Source organism: Pteronotus mesoamericanus, unplaced genomic scaffold (genome assembly GCF_021234165.1).
Source record: "Pteronotus mesoamericanus isolate MK-2021 breed Mesoamerican mustached bat unplaced genomic scaffold, CSHL_Meso_final contig_20, whole genome shotgun sequence".
Classification (NCBI taxonomy): Eukaryota; Metazoa; Chordata; class Mammalia; order Chiroptera; family Mormoopidae; genus Pteronotus; species Pteronotus mesoamericanus.
The window spans coordinates 92,333,056-92,348,748 of NW_026555085.1; the positions used below are offsets into that span (position 1 = coordinate 92,333,056).

Consider the following 15,693-nt stretch of genomic DNA (forward strand, 5'->3'; position numbering starts at 1 on the left):
ATTCAGGATAACATGATATTATTAAGCTATACTATAATGAGAAAATAACAACCCTCCCCAATACACACCCCAATCTCAAAACCTCAATATAAGAAAAACCTATTTCTGCAAAGTCTGTATGTTGGTGGAGTCTTCCTTCCATCCAGTGACTCAGGGGTGCAGGCTCCCTCCATCTAGGGGCCTGTCACCTCAACACATGGCCTCCTCAGGGACAAGGGAACTGAAGATTGGCTCAGGGTATTTTTTAAGAGTGTGGCCTGCAAATGACTTCTGTTATTTCTAAGCACATCCCATGGGCCAGAACTTCATCAAATCCCTAAGCTATGTGTAGGGGAGCCTGTGACTCTGGTCTTCCTTGGTGCCAAGGAAAAAGACATAGCAGGGTAATGGGTGAACAGTGCCTCCTCTGCTCCCGTGTGTAAATGCTTCCGAACTCTCTGCATGTAATCATGTGAATTTATAAGTGGAAAAATGCCATAGACGCATGACATCCTTTAAACTATTTCATGACCACCTCTCTCTCCCCTACCTCTCATACTAAGAGTCGGAAAGAAAATCATATGGTTGTACCCAAATTCCTCTCACTTGTGACTTGGCACCTCTTGGTTTATCCTAGACACTCAGCCTCTTTCCTTCCTTTAGAGAGGTTGGTGGCCCAGCGCAGGCATAATGCCACCGCTGGGCAAGGTAAATGCTACCGTGTTTTCTGTCAGTCTGTCCTATCTTGGGTCCCGCTTTTCCATCAGTGACCCTTGTCCTCTGTCCCTCTCTGGGAAGTCCTTTCTTTTCATTAGAGTTAATGTCATACATTCTGAAGGCTGGAAAGAGTCATTATTTAGCTGTTTAACAGTAGAACATTTCAGCTGATAAATCTGGGTATATGTTGTATTAGTTTTCTGTTGCTGCATGACAAATTACCATGAACGTAATGGCGAAAAATAACATCCATTTATTATCCCATCATTCAGTAAGTCAATATTCTGGGAAAGCTGTGTTGGATTTTCTGCTCAGGATCTGGTAAGGCCAAAGTAAAAGGATCAGTCAGCCTGGTTTCAGATCTGGAGGGTTTGGGCTTTGGGAGAATCCACCTCCTGAGGGCTATAGATCTGGGGTCCCTGTCTTTTTGTGACTGTTAGCCATGGGCCACCACCTGCATCTAGAAGCTGACTGAGTCCCTTCTCATGCAGCGCCTCCATCTTTCAGCCAGCAGTGGTGTATCATGACCTTCTCATGCTCCCTATCTCTCCGACTTTCTATCTTCTAGCCAGAGAAACACTGTGCTTTTAAAGGACTAGGTCTAGCTTAGGCCAGCCTGAGGAATCTGCTTTTTGCCATGTAAAATTTAACCTAATCACAAGAGTGACATCTCATCATGTATTATCAACCAGTTCCACCCATGCTCAGAAGAGAAGGGATTGGACAAGGCAGGTCATTGGAATCATTCTTAGAATTCTGCCTCCTATATGTTTCTACCCAGGATAGGTTAGAAAAGAAGTTTTTGTTTAGTGGAACCTGTCTTTTTGCCCAAATAGATATTTGAAAAGAAAGATTTCTTTGTGCATGAGAATTAGATGTGGAGAGATGAGGAGAGGGTGGCTGGGGTTGGTGAAGAGAGAGGATGAATTTTCTTTCAAAAGCTTCATGATATATGCAAAACATGTGAAAGGCAACCCTTGGTTTTTCTCCCATGAAAATGAAGGCATAGTGTGATAGATTGTATTAACGGACTCTAAATCACCCTTCTTCATTGCACCTCCCTGTAGGAGTCTATATCTTCCTCTTTTGAACTAAGAATAGGCAGATCGCCTGATTTGGTCAATGAAAGGTGAGTACAGTAATAAGGATCTCTTCCAGACAGAAGCTTTACAAAACTGTGCAGTATTCACAAATTTAATCTTTTCCCTGAAATCACAATGACTGGGAATGTTCCTGACAGAGACCCTTTTGTGGTCCTGGAATTAAGAAAATGGCACAGAACCATAGCAGACCCTAGTTGGATTTGCAGCATGAGAGAAAAATAAAACCTTTATTGTAAGGCATTGAAATTATGGGGTCATTTGTTACTGCAGCATAACTGGCCTATCCTGACTAATACATGTGCCTGATACTTACGTGGACCATTTTAAATAATCTTGGCCTTAATGTATTCCAGCCACTGCTAAGCAAGACATTTTTACACAGGCTTTAGCTAGCAGCCTGATGTCTCATTGACTTAAGCCCCTGCCTCTTGCTTTATGTCCAGGTACTCCTCTGATTTTGTCGTGCACTCTAGTGAGAGCTGACTGGGCACTCACAGACGTGTAAACAGGAAGTGCAGGGAGACTGACACCCATGAGGCAAACCTTGACACATGGGTAATAGATGCTGAGGGATAAATGTTTCCCGCTTTCTTCCCTTACATGAACAGTTCTGAGATGCATTTCTTAAGGCTCTTCAGAAAGTCTTGAAGAATTGAATGACACATCACTGCGTGGCCAACTCCATAAACATTCTCATGTTAGTCTTCCCTCCTTTATTTTACACTGTGGCCCTTACTTCTACCCTCTGGGATCACATTCCCAAAATAACTGCCTGTATATAAGTCTTTGTTTCGGGCTCTGTTTGATGGGGAAACATGACTCGTCACCAGTTAGAGCTTCATTTAATTGATCCAGTCAGAGTATTATCCACCACCAGAGTGAATTATGTGTATAATTCAGCAGCATGAAGGATTATACTGTGCATTTATAGAAACTTGCAAGCATAAACCCTTTGCCACTCAGCCCGGAAGTTATTGTTAGATTTGCTGATCCAAGAATAATAAGACCTTCCTCCTCCCACACACATAGATTAATCTGTCTTTAGTTTCAGTACATCCTGATGCCCTAATGCACAGTTGTTGGTTGGGAGGAGTTTATGTTTTCAAGATTTAGTGATTTGTGGAATAGCATGTTGTTAAGCAAATGTTTATCAGTTAGAGTGCATCTGAGGTTGTGGTAGACCTGTGTGCTGCCTTTCAACTTGGAGTTGCCATGTGGCCATGTGGGACAGTGCTAGGTGGGACATTTGTCTGGCATCATGGGAAATGCCTTGTTTAGGAATTGAGTTGATAAAGTTCCCACAACATCTTAGCTCTGTTTCCTCTCTGCCTCCTCATCAGTCTACTCCATAGAAATCACAGCATGATAGACTGGAGGGTGTATTAAAATCCTCTAACAAAACTCCTTATTTCATAGGTCAGAAACAAGTCCATAGGCGTTAAGGAAAATGATCCACTTTTGTCAGGGGGGTGAAAATTGAGGGGGATATAATCTTGGCTGTTAAGATATTTTTCTTATCAGGAGCCATGGCTGGCGTGGCTCAGTGGATTGAGTGCCGGCCTGCGAAATTGATGGTTGGATTCCTGGTCTAGGATATGTGCCTGGGTTGCAGGCCAGGTCCCTGGTAGGCAGCGCATGAGAGGCAACCACACATTGATGTTTCCCTCCCTCTCTTTCTCCCTCCCTTCCCCTCTCTAAAAATAAATAAAATCTTAAAGGGTTTTTTTTTTTGACATAATTAAATTCTTGATTGGGATGGTCTGAAATGAACCATGAAATTCTAAGCACTTACAATGCAAGTGTGATTTTTAACTAAGGCTACCCCCTCCCCCTAAATGAATGTTAAGGTGGCAGATGCATAACTAATCTTAGCTGAATCTATATTAAGAAATCAGCAAGGTATCTTTATTTAACTTGCATAATCTGTGAATATAATGTAGTGTTAAATAGCATGACTTTGCACATTATGTTCCTAAAATCAAAACTTCTTTAAAGTGATAGTAAAATGCAATAATATGAAAGGTTATTTTACATTTATTCTCAAAGGGAATGAGAAGAACAGAAGGAGAGAACTGAATAACGTGGTTCTAAATGTGATTACAGCAGATGTATGTATTTATTTTAAATTCTATTTTATCTGAGGGACAAAAGCCAGCTCTTGGGATTGCTTTCTATGCCATACAGGGGGCGCTCCTGTCAACAGAAGACGGGGGTAGGGGCTGGGGTGGGGGGCGAGGGTTTAAAATCTGTTGTTATTTCTGGTTTTGAATTTTTTGAAAACTATCCAATCCATTGAACTGCTGTGTTTTTGCTTGGGGATGTTTCCATGGATCTGTTTTAGTTCCAGGAAATTTGGGTCCTTCCTATTATCTCTGGAACCAGGTGTGGTTCCTGCAGAAACTACATGGGATTATCTGTTTCCCTGTTTGACATCTTTGCTGCAGTGGGTTGGATTCTTGAAGGCGAAAACAATGAAAAATTGTAAGGCCCAACTGTGGAAGATTGTGTAGAGAGGAAAGCCAGCAATTCTGATTTAAGACTGAAAAAATGTTGGCCTTTAGCTTCTTGAAATACTGCTCTAACCAATGCAAAAATGTAGCTGTGGACACTCAGTATTTATTGAAGTCAGGGTTCTTGGGTCTGATTTTCACTTGGTGAACCAATTTTTATTTTAATGTGTTTGAATTTCTTAAAGAATGCGATTTTGGCTTCTGTTGATTCTCATTCTCTAGAGAAGTGGCTCCTAATCCGAGAAGCAAAGACCCTTGAGGAATTAATACAATAATCCCAGAAACTATTTGGGTACCCACCATTGTGAGTGGATATCTACATAGACAATATGTCTTGTATAAGTTTATTTGAAGGCATTCTTAAATTCTTGGTCACTTTTAAAGCAATAATTTTTCTCAATCAAAGGGCAGCAAGAAAGTAAGAAAAATGGAATAATAGAGTTACTCTTTCTTTAATAATTGTTTAAAACACAGACCCTCTGTGTGTGGAAGGTCTATGTTTTAAACAATTAAAGAGGTCTTCATGCTTGGACAAGCTGAGAACTACTGCTGTGGTAGTTATGTTCTATAGGACATGCTTCACAAAGCTAAGTGAAAGTTTTCAAAGTTAATGGCTAGGCAGCGCTTAAAGCATACACATTATTCATGATTTATTCTAATAACATTTGTGGATGATTAACTTAATGCCACTGCACATTTGTTATGTTTTGTTCTGAAGATGTGACTAAGTATCTCTGCCTCTTTAGTGGTAGGTTTATATCACTCAGTGATTGAACTAGAAAATAGAATTCCATGCCTTTTATGGGATAGGTGTTAGAAAAAACTTCCAGACACTTGTACACAGACGCACACTGTGCCAGATACTGTTCTAAACAGTTTACAAATATTAGCTGGTTTAATCCTTACAACAACCCTGTGAGATGTAGGTATTGTTGTTCCAATTTTGTTTTGATGGGAAACTGAAGTGATTAGGTTAAGTACTGTGCACAAGTCTAGCCATCCAGGAAGCAGGAAACCTAGGGGTTCATTCCAGTCTGAGCAAGGATTTCTGCAGTGCTCGCCCCAGGGAACTTTACTTCTCTCCTGGCAGGAAGGGATTTGTTGACTGCTGAACACTACCTGGAGGATGGGCTGGTTTGGATTGAGGTAGTATATATGCCATGTGCCCTCCACCCCCCACCCCCAACCCTTAACATCACACACACACACACACACACACACACACACACACACACACACACACACACGCAGAGCTACCCTGGGTTTACTCTGGACATAGTGACATTAGGCTACCTTGGACAGTAACTGCAGTGTCCTTTGATCTGGGCTTTGCTCCTAAACCTTCTAGAATTGTCACTTCATAACAGCAAGTATACATGGTAAAAACCTCCAGTGTATGACGGAACTCAATCCTACTTACCTATTTTGCTTCTTCAGGTAACCCACTTAAATGTCCTCAGAGTTTGTATGGACAAGGCTGGCACCTTAGGGATTATTCAGATGACTTTATAGGTACTGTGCCTTTACAGAAATTAGCTGGTGGTCCTTGGGACCCAGAATGATGGTATCAGAATATGTCACTTTTTATGAGACATTCGAAAGTGTCCCATCTTCTCCTTCCAGAACCAGAGAAGAGCTGGAATGATAGAAACCAAAACAGGCACCCCAGATAGTCCCTCACTCCGGCTGCCAATAAACATGCAAATGTGCTTTCCAAGGAATCGCTGAAGAGGATTATGGCTGTTGTCTTGCTCGCCTGCCCATTCCAACTTGGCACATGAGGTCAAGGCCCAGTGGGGGCCATGCTTCATTGCTCGGGGACCTGGGGCTGGACACCAGGAGACCAAAGGTTATATTGATGTGGCGGGCTAGCTGTTCTCAGAGTTGCTCAAGTCATTTCAAAAGCTATTGTTATTGTCAAGGTTGGCCAGTAGAGTCCCTGAGAGAAGGATTTTTTCCTGATCAGCTCAGCTGTCTTTGCCAACCTGCTTGCCAGACTGGTGGGGAAGATCAACTCACCTGGCAGGAAGCCTCCAGACTTCCTAGTTACACGGGCAGAGCCAGATAGGGGGCCAGGAGGGTGAATACCGAGCAATTGTTACAAGAAAGCTCCCTTTTCAAAGGGTACACTTGTGTGGCCGACTGATGAGTTGACCTGGGCTTGCTGGTGCTGCTTTTGTGATGTCTGCTTTCAGTCTCCTGAAGTGGTATAGAGCAGGGGTTCTCAAAGCGTGGTCCTCAAACCACTGGGGGTCTCCAAGAGCCTTTTAGGGTATCTGTGAGGTAATAAATGTTTCATAGCAATACTCTGACCCCAGTTGCCCTTTTCACCATGTGGATACTTGCACTGGGAGCGCAAGAGCAACAGTAGGTGAAAGTGCTGGCACAATAATGCCAATCAAGGCAGTGGCATATTGGTGCCTATTGTATTCGTCATCTGTACGCATGCCGAAAAGAGCCATTTTCCTTAAAATATCTTTGACAAAGCAGTAAAAATTAGTGCTTATTAAAGTTCAACATTTGAGTACATTTTAAAAAAATGTTTCTTGTGATAAAATGGAACTACTCATAAAGACTTCTGTTGCAAATGGAAATGTGTGTGGATCTTGTCTCCTTGCAAACTACTTAGGCTATTGTTTGAATTGCCAGCTGAACTAGCAGCTTTATTCATAGAATTTCATTTTCTCTTGAAAGAAGAACTGAAGAACAAGTTAGACTTGGCTATTTGGCAGATGATTTCTCAAAAATGAAAAAGTGGGCCTAATATTTCAAGAAAAACAATTGACGATATTTACCATTAATGAAACATTTTTCAATATTTCAGTAAAAATTACATTTTTGGAAAATTTGTATGTGCCACAGTGAGTGTGACAGCTACTCAATAATACTTGAAGGCTTTTTTGATGTAATGGGTGGTGATAGTAACAAACATTACTTTTTTGATATTGAATAATGATATGCTTTAACATTTGGAAGATCCGCATAACTCAGGAACCCAATATTATCCAAATGACCAACACGTGATATTACCAAGTCACCTATGGGAAGAAATCCGTTAAGAGTAGAGGATGGACCAATGATTTTTATATAGTAGACAGAGTATAAAGAGTTCACTGGTGTCATGTCAGTTTTCACTTTGCAACTGACTTTTAAGAAACAGTCTGTTGTCAAGTTCTGGCATGGCATCTAAAAGAATATTTATGATTACCTCTCTCTTTTTTTAAAGATTTTATTTATTTACTTTTAGAGAGAAGGGAAGGGAGGAAGAACTAGAGGGATAGAAACATCAATGTGTGGTTGCCTCTTATGCAATTACTTTAAATTAATTTAAACTGTTTGCATCATTTATTTAAAATTTAGTAGTCAAAATTTTCCTTACACATTATGAATTACTTATAATACTATAAATAAGCATTATGCACAACACTTAATATTCTGAATGAAAACAAAATACGTTTTGCTTAAAATCGCATGTACATATGCTGCAAAAAACAATGAAGGGATTAAAAATATTCCTAAGAGAATTTGAGAAATGATGTATTTTTGTGAAAGGGTTCTATATTAATTTCCAATGGTGGCTGTAACAAAGTACAGCAAAACAAGTGTCTTAAAACAACAGAAATTTATTCTCTCACAATCTGGGAGTCTGGGAATATGAAATCAGGTGTGGTGGGGCCGTGCTCCCTCCAGAGGCTTTAAGGGGGAATCCTCCCTTGCCTAGTCTCACTTCTGGTGGCTCCTGGCCTTACTGCGCTGGTGGATGTGTCACTGTGTTCTCTGCCTGTCTTCATGTGGCCACCTTTCCTATGTGTGTCTCTCTGGGTCCTCTCTTATAACAACACCAGCAATTGGATTTAGGGCTGACTTTATCCCCGGATCCCGGGCCATCTGCAAAGACCATATTTCCAAGTTCACATTCTGAGGTTCCAGGTATAGATGCGATTTGAGGGGAGCACTATTCAACTACAAATGTTCCAAATCAAAAATGGCTGGGAATGCAGACATATTTTTACGAGGTTGGGCTTTGCGGTTGGACAGAACCACTCAGCCTCTGATTAGTGCTCTGACCTTGCTAGGTTATCTGCATTTGAGAGCTTCAGATTTCTCATCTGTAAAACAGGGTCCTGGAGACCATCACATTGGCTTGTGAGAAGTTAGGGGATTATGTATAATTATACAATGTTCTCTGCACAGTGCCTGACACAGAGGATGGTCACTTAATAAATATTAGTAGTTTTTACTCTTACAAGGTTAGGCAAGTAATGATAATCACAATACGCACTTCAAATATACTGTTAATGGCAAAGTTATTGGTGATAATCCTAGTAAAAGTTAGTGTTAACGGTGATTTTAAAGGCCATTAACCTAATGAGGACCTAGTAAGGGATGATTTTGCTTTGAGTAGGTGGGAGATAGAGCAAGACAGGGAAGGACAGAGAGATGAGAATTCTTGAGTGAGTAACCAAAGAGCCTGGTTAGAGAGAGACATTGCTATAGACTGAATGATTGTGTCCTCCCAAAATTCCTATGTCAAAACCTAATCTTCAGTTTGATGGTATTGGGAGGTGATTAGGTCATGAGGGTGGAGCCCTCATGAATGGGATTAGTGCCCTTAGAAAAGAGTCCCCGAGAGCTTCCTTCTGCCACATGAAGACACATCCAGAAGATGGTATCCATGAACCAAAAGGGGGCCCTCAAATACTGAATCTGTACCCACCTTGATCTTAGACTTCCCAGCCTCCAGAACTGTGAGAAATGCATTTCTGTTGTTTATTACTCACCCAGTCTGTGGTATTCAGGTATAGCAGCCCAAACAGACACAGGCAGTCGTTGATAGGACATTTTCATCAAAAGACCCACCAAATATTTTTTAAGGAACTTCCGTGGAGCACAGAGTCCTGGTGTTCAGCCTGATCTAGCATTTATCACTTTCTCTGTTCTGGATTTGTGTTTTGCATTTGTAGGCCTATGCCTTAATCACTCTTTGGGGTGGTATTTGGAGACCTTGAGGCATAACACAGAGACACTCTAAAAGCCTGTGTCGCTGTAACTCCATGCGGTCCGGTCCAGCTGAACCTCCTGCAGCTGTCAAACTGATTTCCTCTGGTGACTATTTCGGACTCCGTCCACCAGCCCCAACTTGTGCCTCTCACCCCCCTTCTTCAAACAGCCTTGGTTCGTTATGACTGAGAACCAGAAATCCCTTGTCATGAGCGCCCTCCCTCACTCTCTTCATCTCAAAATGTGTTGGCATCTTTGCTTATCTGTTCTTCTTTGCCTCTTTTTCTATGAGGAATTATCCCTCTCCCCTCTAAGCCAGATCCCTCCTGTGGTATCTGCTCTTGGCCCGAGTAATAATTATGGGCTATAATTATCCCTTTATTTTCTTGCATTTAGTCTCTCTCCATAGAATCCTTTTGCTCCATCTATAAACATGTGCAAACTCCCTCTTTTTTCTTGAAGGCACTGGCCCCTCCAGCTAACATTTTGTCTCCTTAACTGTACTTTGCACTTCAAGGAAGCAGCAGTGACCTAGCCCCAGCTTCATGTTGTGACAAGCTGTTAATTATTATAAAATTGTTGAAAGAACAATCTAGAAATCCCAACAGTTAAATCCTGGTAATTTCCTGGTAGAGATAAGACACGGCTGTAACCCTACACAGGGTGGTAGTTCTGGCTTACAGACCATAACCCCTGTGTGGGAATTTAGCATATTCAGAGTATTCAGCACTGAGTATAACAAAATGATTTTAAGAAATTGGGATTTACATAGTTATTCAGTTGGAAAAAATTATAAAATTGGTTAATGCCCTGAGGATAGCAGCATAAACAAAGGCATTTTTACCTGTTAACCCCTGAATTTGTTTTTGTGAGTTTTCTGAATAATAAGCAGGTGGGAAAATTTCCAGCCTCTCTAGTATACTTTGCATTTGCTGCAAGCCTGCAGATAAGGCCTGAGTGAAGACTGGAGCCATGGGGGTGCAGAGGTAGTGAGAAGCCGTGCCACTGATTAAAACCCACTTCGTTTGTTCAGGAGCCAGGTGGTAAATCGGTGTTTTGCAAGGACACACCATGGATGATGGCAGGATGGTGGGCCACAATAAATGTATAATATTCGAGTGTTTGTGTTTAAAGTAAAAAATTATTTGTGTGCAGAATATTCTGGAGGAGGTTAAACAGTTTCTAGTCTGTGGAATCCCTAAGCCCTGGCTGATAGGTCAGTTGGTTAGAGTGTTGTCCTGATAGGCCAGGGTTCCAGGTTCCACCCCCAGTGGTCAGGGCACATACAAGAATCAACAATGAATGCATCAATAAGTAGAACAACAAATCAATATTTTTATCTCTCTCTCTCTCCCCTTTCCTCCTCCTATTTTCCTCTCTCTTTAAAATCAATCAATCAAAAGACACCTCCCCTATAAGTCTCCTCTAGCAGAAACAACAACCCGTGCCAGCTCGCTGTCTAACACCGGGCAGCCTCCAGCCTGGGATCCAGGTGGCAGCCTGGGTCTCCCTGGTGCAGCAGCTGAGAAAACACCCTCCGAGGCCTTCCGAGAACTGTGAGATGACCATTCAGATGGGTTTATACTTCTTATACTTATGGGTTTAGTGAACATGCATGTATATTGATAATTTTTTCTCCCTTGGGTAGACAAAGGAATTTATACTCTTATCTGACGTGCTTGACTAAAATTTCCCAATAGGAACTTAGTTTACTGAGAAATTAGATATGAAAATTATAGTGTGGACAAGTCAATCAACCATCAGCAGTAGAGTTGACATTATATGTAATGTTCCCGCAGGAGGTATAAGAAGTGTAAAACACGTGGTTTCTGCCCTTGGAGGAGTTTACAGTTACAAGGAAGCTCTATGGCAGCCCCCTTCCTCTCTAAGCAGATTCCCAGCCTCACTCAGTCCTGAGTGATAGGCGCTCAGACATGGCTGAATGCCTGTAGACTTAGCTTGAGAACGTCAGGAGGTGAAAACACCTTGTGTCCTGTTACCAACAGCCCGGAAGTTCAGCTTTGTGCCCCTTTAGCCATCCAGGAGGAGAGGAGGCGACATTTTCACTAATTCCTAATTAATGTTATCCTCCGAGGCAGTTGCCCCTCAGTTGTAAACAAATTGTGTGGACTATTAGTGTATAGTCAACAGTTTTATTATTTTTGTCACAGTAACAAAATGTGGAAATTTTATGTCTATATCTGCATTGGAGCTAATATGTCATTAGAATAGTATCGCAATAGAGAAATTCAGATTGCCTTTAATTAGGGGGAAATCATCAGCTAAAAAGAGTAACAGACTTGAAATCTTTAAAAATCAGAATAATTCATGGAGAACAAAATGTAATCTCACAAATCGTAATGTTTAGCGATAGGATTATAGTCTCTTTATTCGTTAAATAATGTTTTCTACCCCTCCATCCTTCTCAGATTGGAACTCAAACATAGATCAGGAGAACTGCCAAATATCTTGAAATATGAGGTTCCCCTCCCGCCCCCACCCTTTCCGTCCCCTGTAATAGCCTAGAACAAATTAGAAAGTCATGCAGTTCAGCCCAAGAATTAGGTCTGTGTGGCCCTGTCCCAAGAACTCTGTGATCCAGAGGGGCCTCAAAGGAACGGAAAGGAAGGTTGGGGGCAACTGGAGTATAAACGTCTCAGCAATGTTTCCTAGAAATAGACAGATAGCATACAAACTGCTGGCATTTATGTGTTATAAACTCTGTCTTTAAAAATAACAAGGCTTCAGGAACATTAATGGAACCAAAAATATAACTTGCTATTTATTGTCCCGGAGCTTGGCTTTCATGAGAAAGGACCAGACGTGGGGCCATTCCTTTCATGAATTTGAAGTCAGCCCTAGTGCTACATCCCAAGAAGACTATACACACATATAAACAGATTAGTTCTTTTTCTTGGTGGCATGAAGAAAGAGCTTGCTTTCTTTAAGGAGTGTGACCGGTAATTGAGGGGAAAAGGAAGTGGGACTGTGTGCGTGGGGGGAGCAGCTGTGTGGGGGGACCCTGGACTGGCCCCGCCCGTTTGCGCGGAGGACTTCTCTCCCGCAGTGACTCCGTCAAGCTGGTCGGGGGTTTTAAAATCTGTTCACTCCTGATCCACCTGGATGGACCCGGGACCTGGCAGGAGCGGAGCAGGGGTGTCACGGTGCCTGCCAGCCGCCCGAGCGGGGCGCAGCGCCCCTACCCGGGCAACTTCGGACGTCTCCTACCCTCCTCCCGTGTGAAGCAACGTGTGCTCGGCTAATTACCGTTCGCTGCCACGGCCCTCGCATCTTGAAACTCTCCATGACCCAACTGCGGAAATCCTGTTTGTCTGCCTCCCACCCGCTCCTCCAAAGAATGAAACACAGCGGCTTGCAAGGCCGGGCTTGTTTAATGAATGTGCTTTGCTTTTGTTGAACCAAAGACACGAGGTTTCGGAGGTGGGGAGCCGGGAGCTGGATTTGAATGGCCCTCCGGGCGTCACCAGGAGAGAAGTTTAGGACGGAGGGTGTTTGCACTTGCCGGATGATAACCTTTCCGAAATCGTTTTAGTTTTGTAGTTCCTTGACTAAAGTGACCTTTCATGGTGGGCGAGGCCATCTTCCTGGCTGCAGGCAGAGCTCGAGCTGGCATGGTGACATCCGAGAAGCTTTGGTTTTAATAAGAAGGTCCTCAAGATGCTGCCTCCTCCCTTGGCGGCCCTGTCCTCTCCCTTCGTAACATTAATGCTGTAACCTGAGGCTCTTCCTGGTGTTTCTCACAGAACCGGCGAGTTATCGTGCACTATAGTGTAACTATAGATTGTGGTGTAATGTCTTTCCATTTGTTCACTTCGTAGAGTGTTAAAAACCAAACAGTTTTGCCTTCTTTATCTTAACATGAACGCCCCCCCTCTCTCCCCACAAAAGAAAGATTGAACATCCCTTTTTTCAAAGTTTGTCACAGGAGGTGATTTTAATAGAGAACTTGGCCTGATGGTTTCTTTGAGTGACTATTTGAATATGTTAATTAACTATGTTATTTTTATTTAGAATGACAGAAAAAAAAAAGGCCTGAAAATAGCTTGATAGCTTGATTCTCTGGAGAAAGAAACTTTCTGAGCATAGATAGTAATACTTTCTTTCCATATAGATGCAATTGCTGGAAGATGTTACCCAAACTAATTAATAATGACATATTAGTTAACATATTGCCGTCAGCAGGTGGCTATCTGAGCAGGGGTGAAAATGGCATGTGCTCAAACAAATTGTTGTACCCTAGAGAAATGTGAACAATTGTTTTTCAAAAGAGTCTTTTTAAGATGCCTGTAATAGGAATTATTTTGTAAGGCATAAAACTGGGGGCAGGTAGTAAAGCATACAGACTAGAAAAACAAAACAAAAGAAAGCAAAATAGATTCCTCCTTTTTTAAAAGCTTCTCTAATTAAAAGCAAAACCAAAAACCTAACAAGTAAACAGCGTAGTAACTAACAAGTAAAACCAACAACCTAACAAGTAAACAGCGTAGTTACTAACAAGTAACAAGTCTGCCATCTCAGAAACCTTGGGGAAGACGCGTGTCCTCTCTTCCTTCGCACTCTGCTCTCTGCCTCTCCTTCGTCCATTTTAGGTCTGTCAAGGGGGTCTTGGCCCAGGGCGTGGCCGTGACAGATGGGCAGGGAACTGTCATCTGTTGCTGTCTTTCAGTTTGGGAGGGATCATTGTGACCATGAAGGGGTTAAAACTGTCAACACCTATCAGAGCTTGGAGATCATTAGTGTAATGTCAATCCCAGAGCATTCACACAGAGGACCACACAACTGCAAATGAATTCTACTGGCTTAGTGCTTTGTGAGAAATCCTTATTATTCTCTTTCTAGCTCCTGTATAACCGTGCTTTTTAAATGTGTATGTGAAAAAGCTGCTGTTTCTGCACACACATGATTATGATGAAAAACGATTGTGAATCGGTTTTATTTTGGAAGGTGCGTTTTGAATTAGCACTTGCAGATGCAAGTTTAATAGACATGCACCCTCTGAGCATGAGATATGTAGCTTTTAGAATGTTCCACAGCATGCTTACTGTTACTCTGTGAGTAAGGATGCTGCAGTATTGAGCAATGTGGTTTAGGAAGGCAACCTCTTACAAGATACATGTTTATTTAGTTTTGTGTTACTATCTTGTCTTATAAGAAACATAAAAGAAAAGAGAAATAGACCTCTTTAAAACAAAAGAAGTAGGCCTCTTTTATAACAAAACTTTAGAGGAGTAAGCTTGAGAAGAATAAAAGATACTTTTGTTTATTAGCTTCAAAGGGAAAATTGATAGATTAAACAACAGAACTTTAAGCTATTTTTCAAAAGCCCAGGTAGTAACCAGAAAGGGACAACGCCAACTTAAAAATAGGAGCAGAGATCCGTGCTGAACTTGGGAATGAATGGGTAAAGGAGAACCTCAATAACCCCCGTATGTTCAAATCCACAGGTCCCAATGGCTGGCATCCTAGAGTACTTAATGAATTGGCCGAAGTCATCACAGAACCGCTAGATATCATTTTTGAGAACTCGTGGAGGACTGATGAGGTGCCTGAAGACTGGAAAAGGGCATATTTAGGACCTTCTTTCAAAAAGGGAAATGGATGGTGACCCTGGAAATGCTCATCAGCTTAACTTTTTGCTTGGAAAAATTCTGGAATAATCAGTACACTGGGTAACTAACTTACAATAGCTAGAAATGAGGCAGTGAAAGATCACACATTAACAAGTATTGAGTTCATTTTGAAAGGACACATCATTGTGAGATACAGTTTTAAGCATATTTTGGGATTCTTCCCTCTATTCTATGAGTTCTTGATGAAAATAAATGAGGTTGGCTAAGGTTTGGGGGTTTAATGAATTTTAAGTGTAATACCAGACAAATAGCAGGTTTCTGGCATTAGCTAGTAATTACATTATTTTTAAATTAACCTTTAACTTGATAATAGTAGCTATAATTTTATATTTTAACCTGTTTTTTTTCACTTTACATAGGACTCTGTTTTCATAGGTTGAGATAATTTATATCATTTTATATTGAATAAGTTGGTGAGGGAGTTCTTATTTTAAGGTACTTTTCATATAGGTCCATTTCATATATAGGTCCATTTATAAAGCTGACACATTAAGGAACATGACCAAAGGAAGCAACATTTTTTCTAACTTTTCTTTTTAAAGTTAACTTGGCTGAAGTTTGGCTCAAGTAAGGACCAATTAGAACGCCTTGTGCCGACACCCTGAGCAGGGGTTGGCTGTGGCTCTTGGGGCTGGCTTTCGTCACCGTGGCACTGCCTGGGCAGGTGCAGAGCCTCACCCCAACGCACTCCCCATGCCTGGCTTCAGGTCTGTGGGGGCAGGGAGGTGGGCG

The 15,693-nt window shown here is 41.8% G+C and overlaps 1 protein-coding gene across 1 annotated transcript in view; it reads left to right on the forward strand.

Moving 5' to 3' along the window:
- The window catches only part of SAMD5 (sterile alpha motif domain containing 5), a 41,242-nt gene extending 26,367 nt beyond the window's left edge, over positions 1-14,875 (forward strand). The window contains exon 2 of the mRNA XM_054568972.1: positions 14,776-14,875. Coding sequence (XP_054424947.1) covers positions 14,776-14,838 — 63 coding nt within the window. The 3' untranslated portion in view covers positions 14,839-14,875. The remainder of the gene's footprint in view (positions 1-14,775) is intronic.
- Positions 14,876-15,693: the final 818 nt, after the last annotated feature.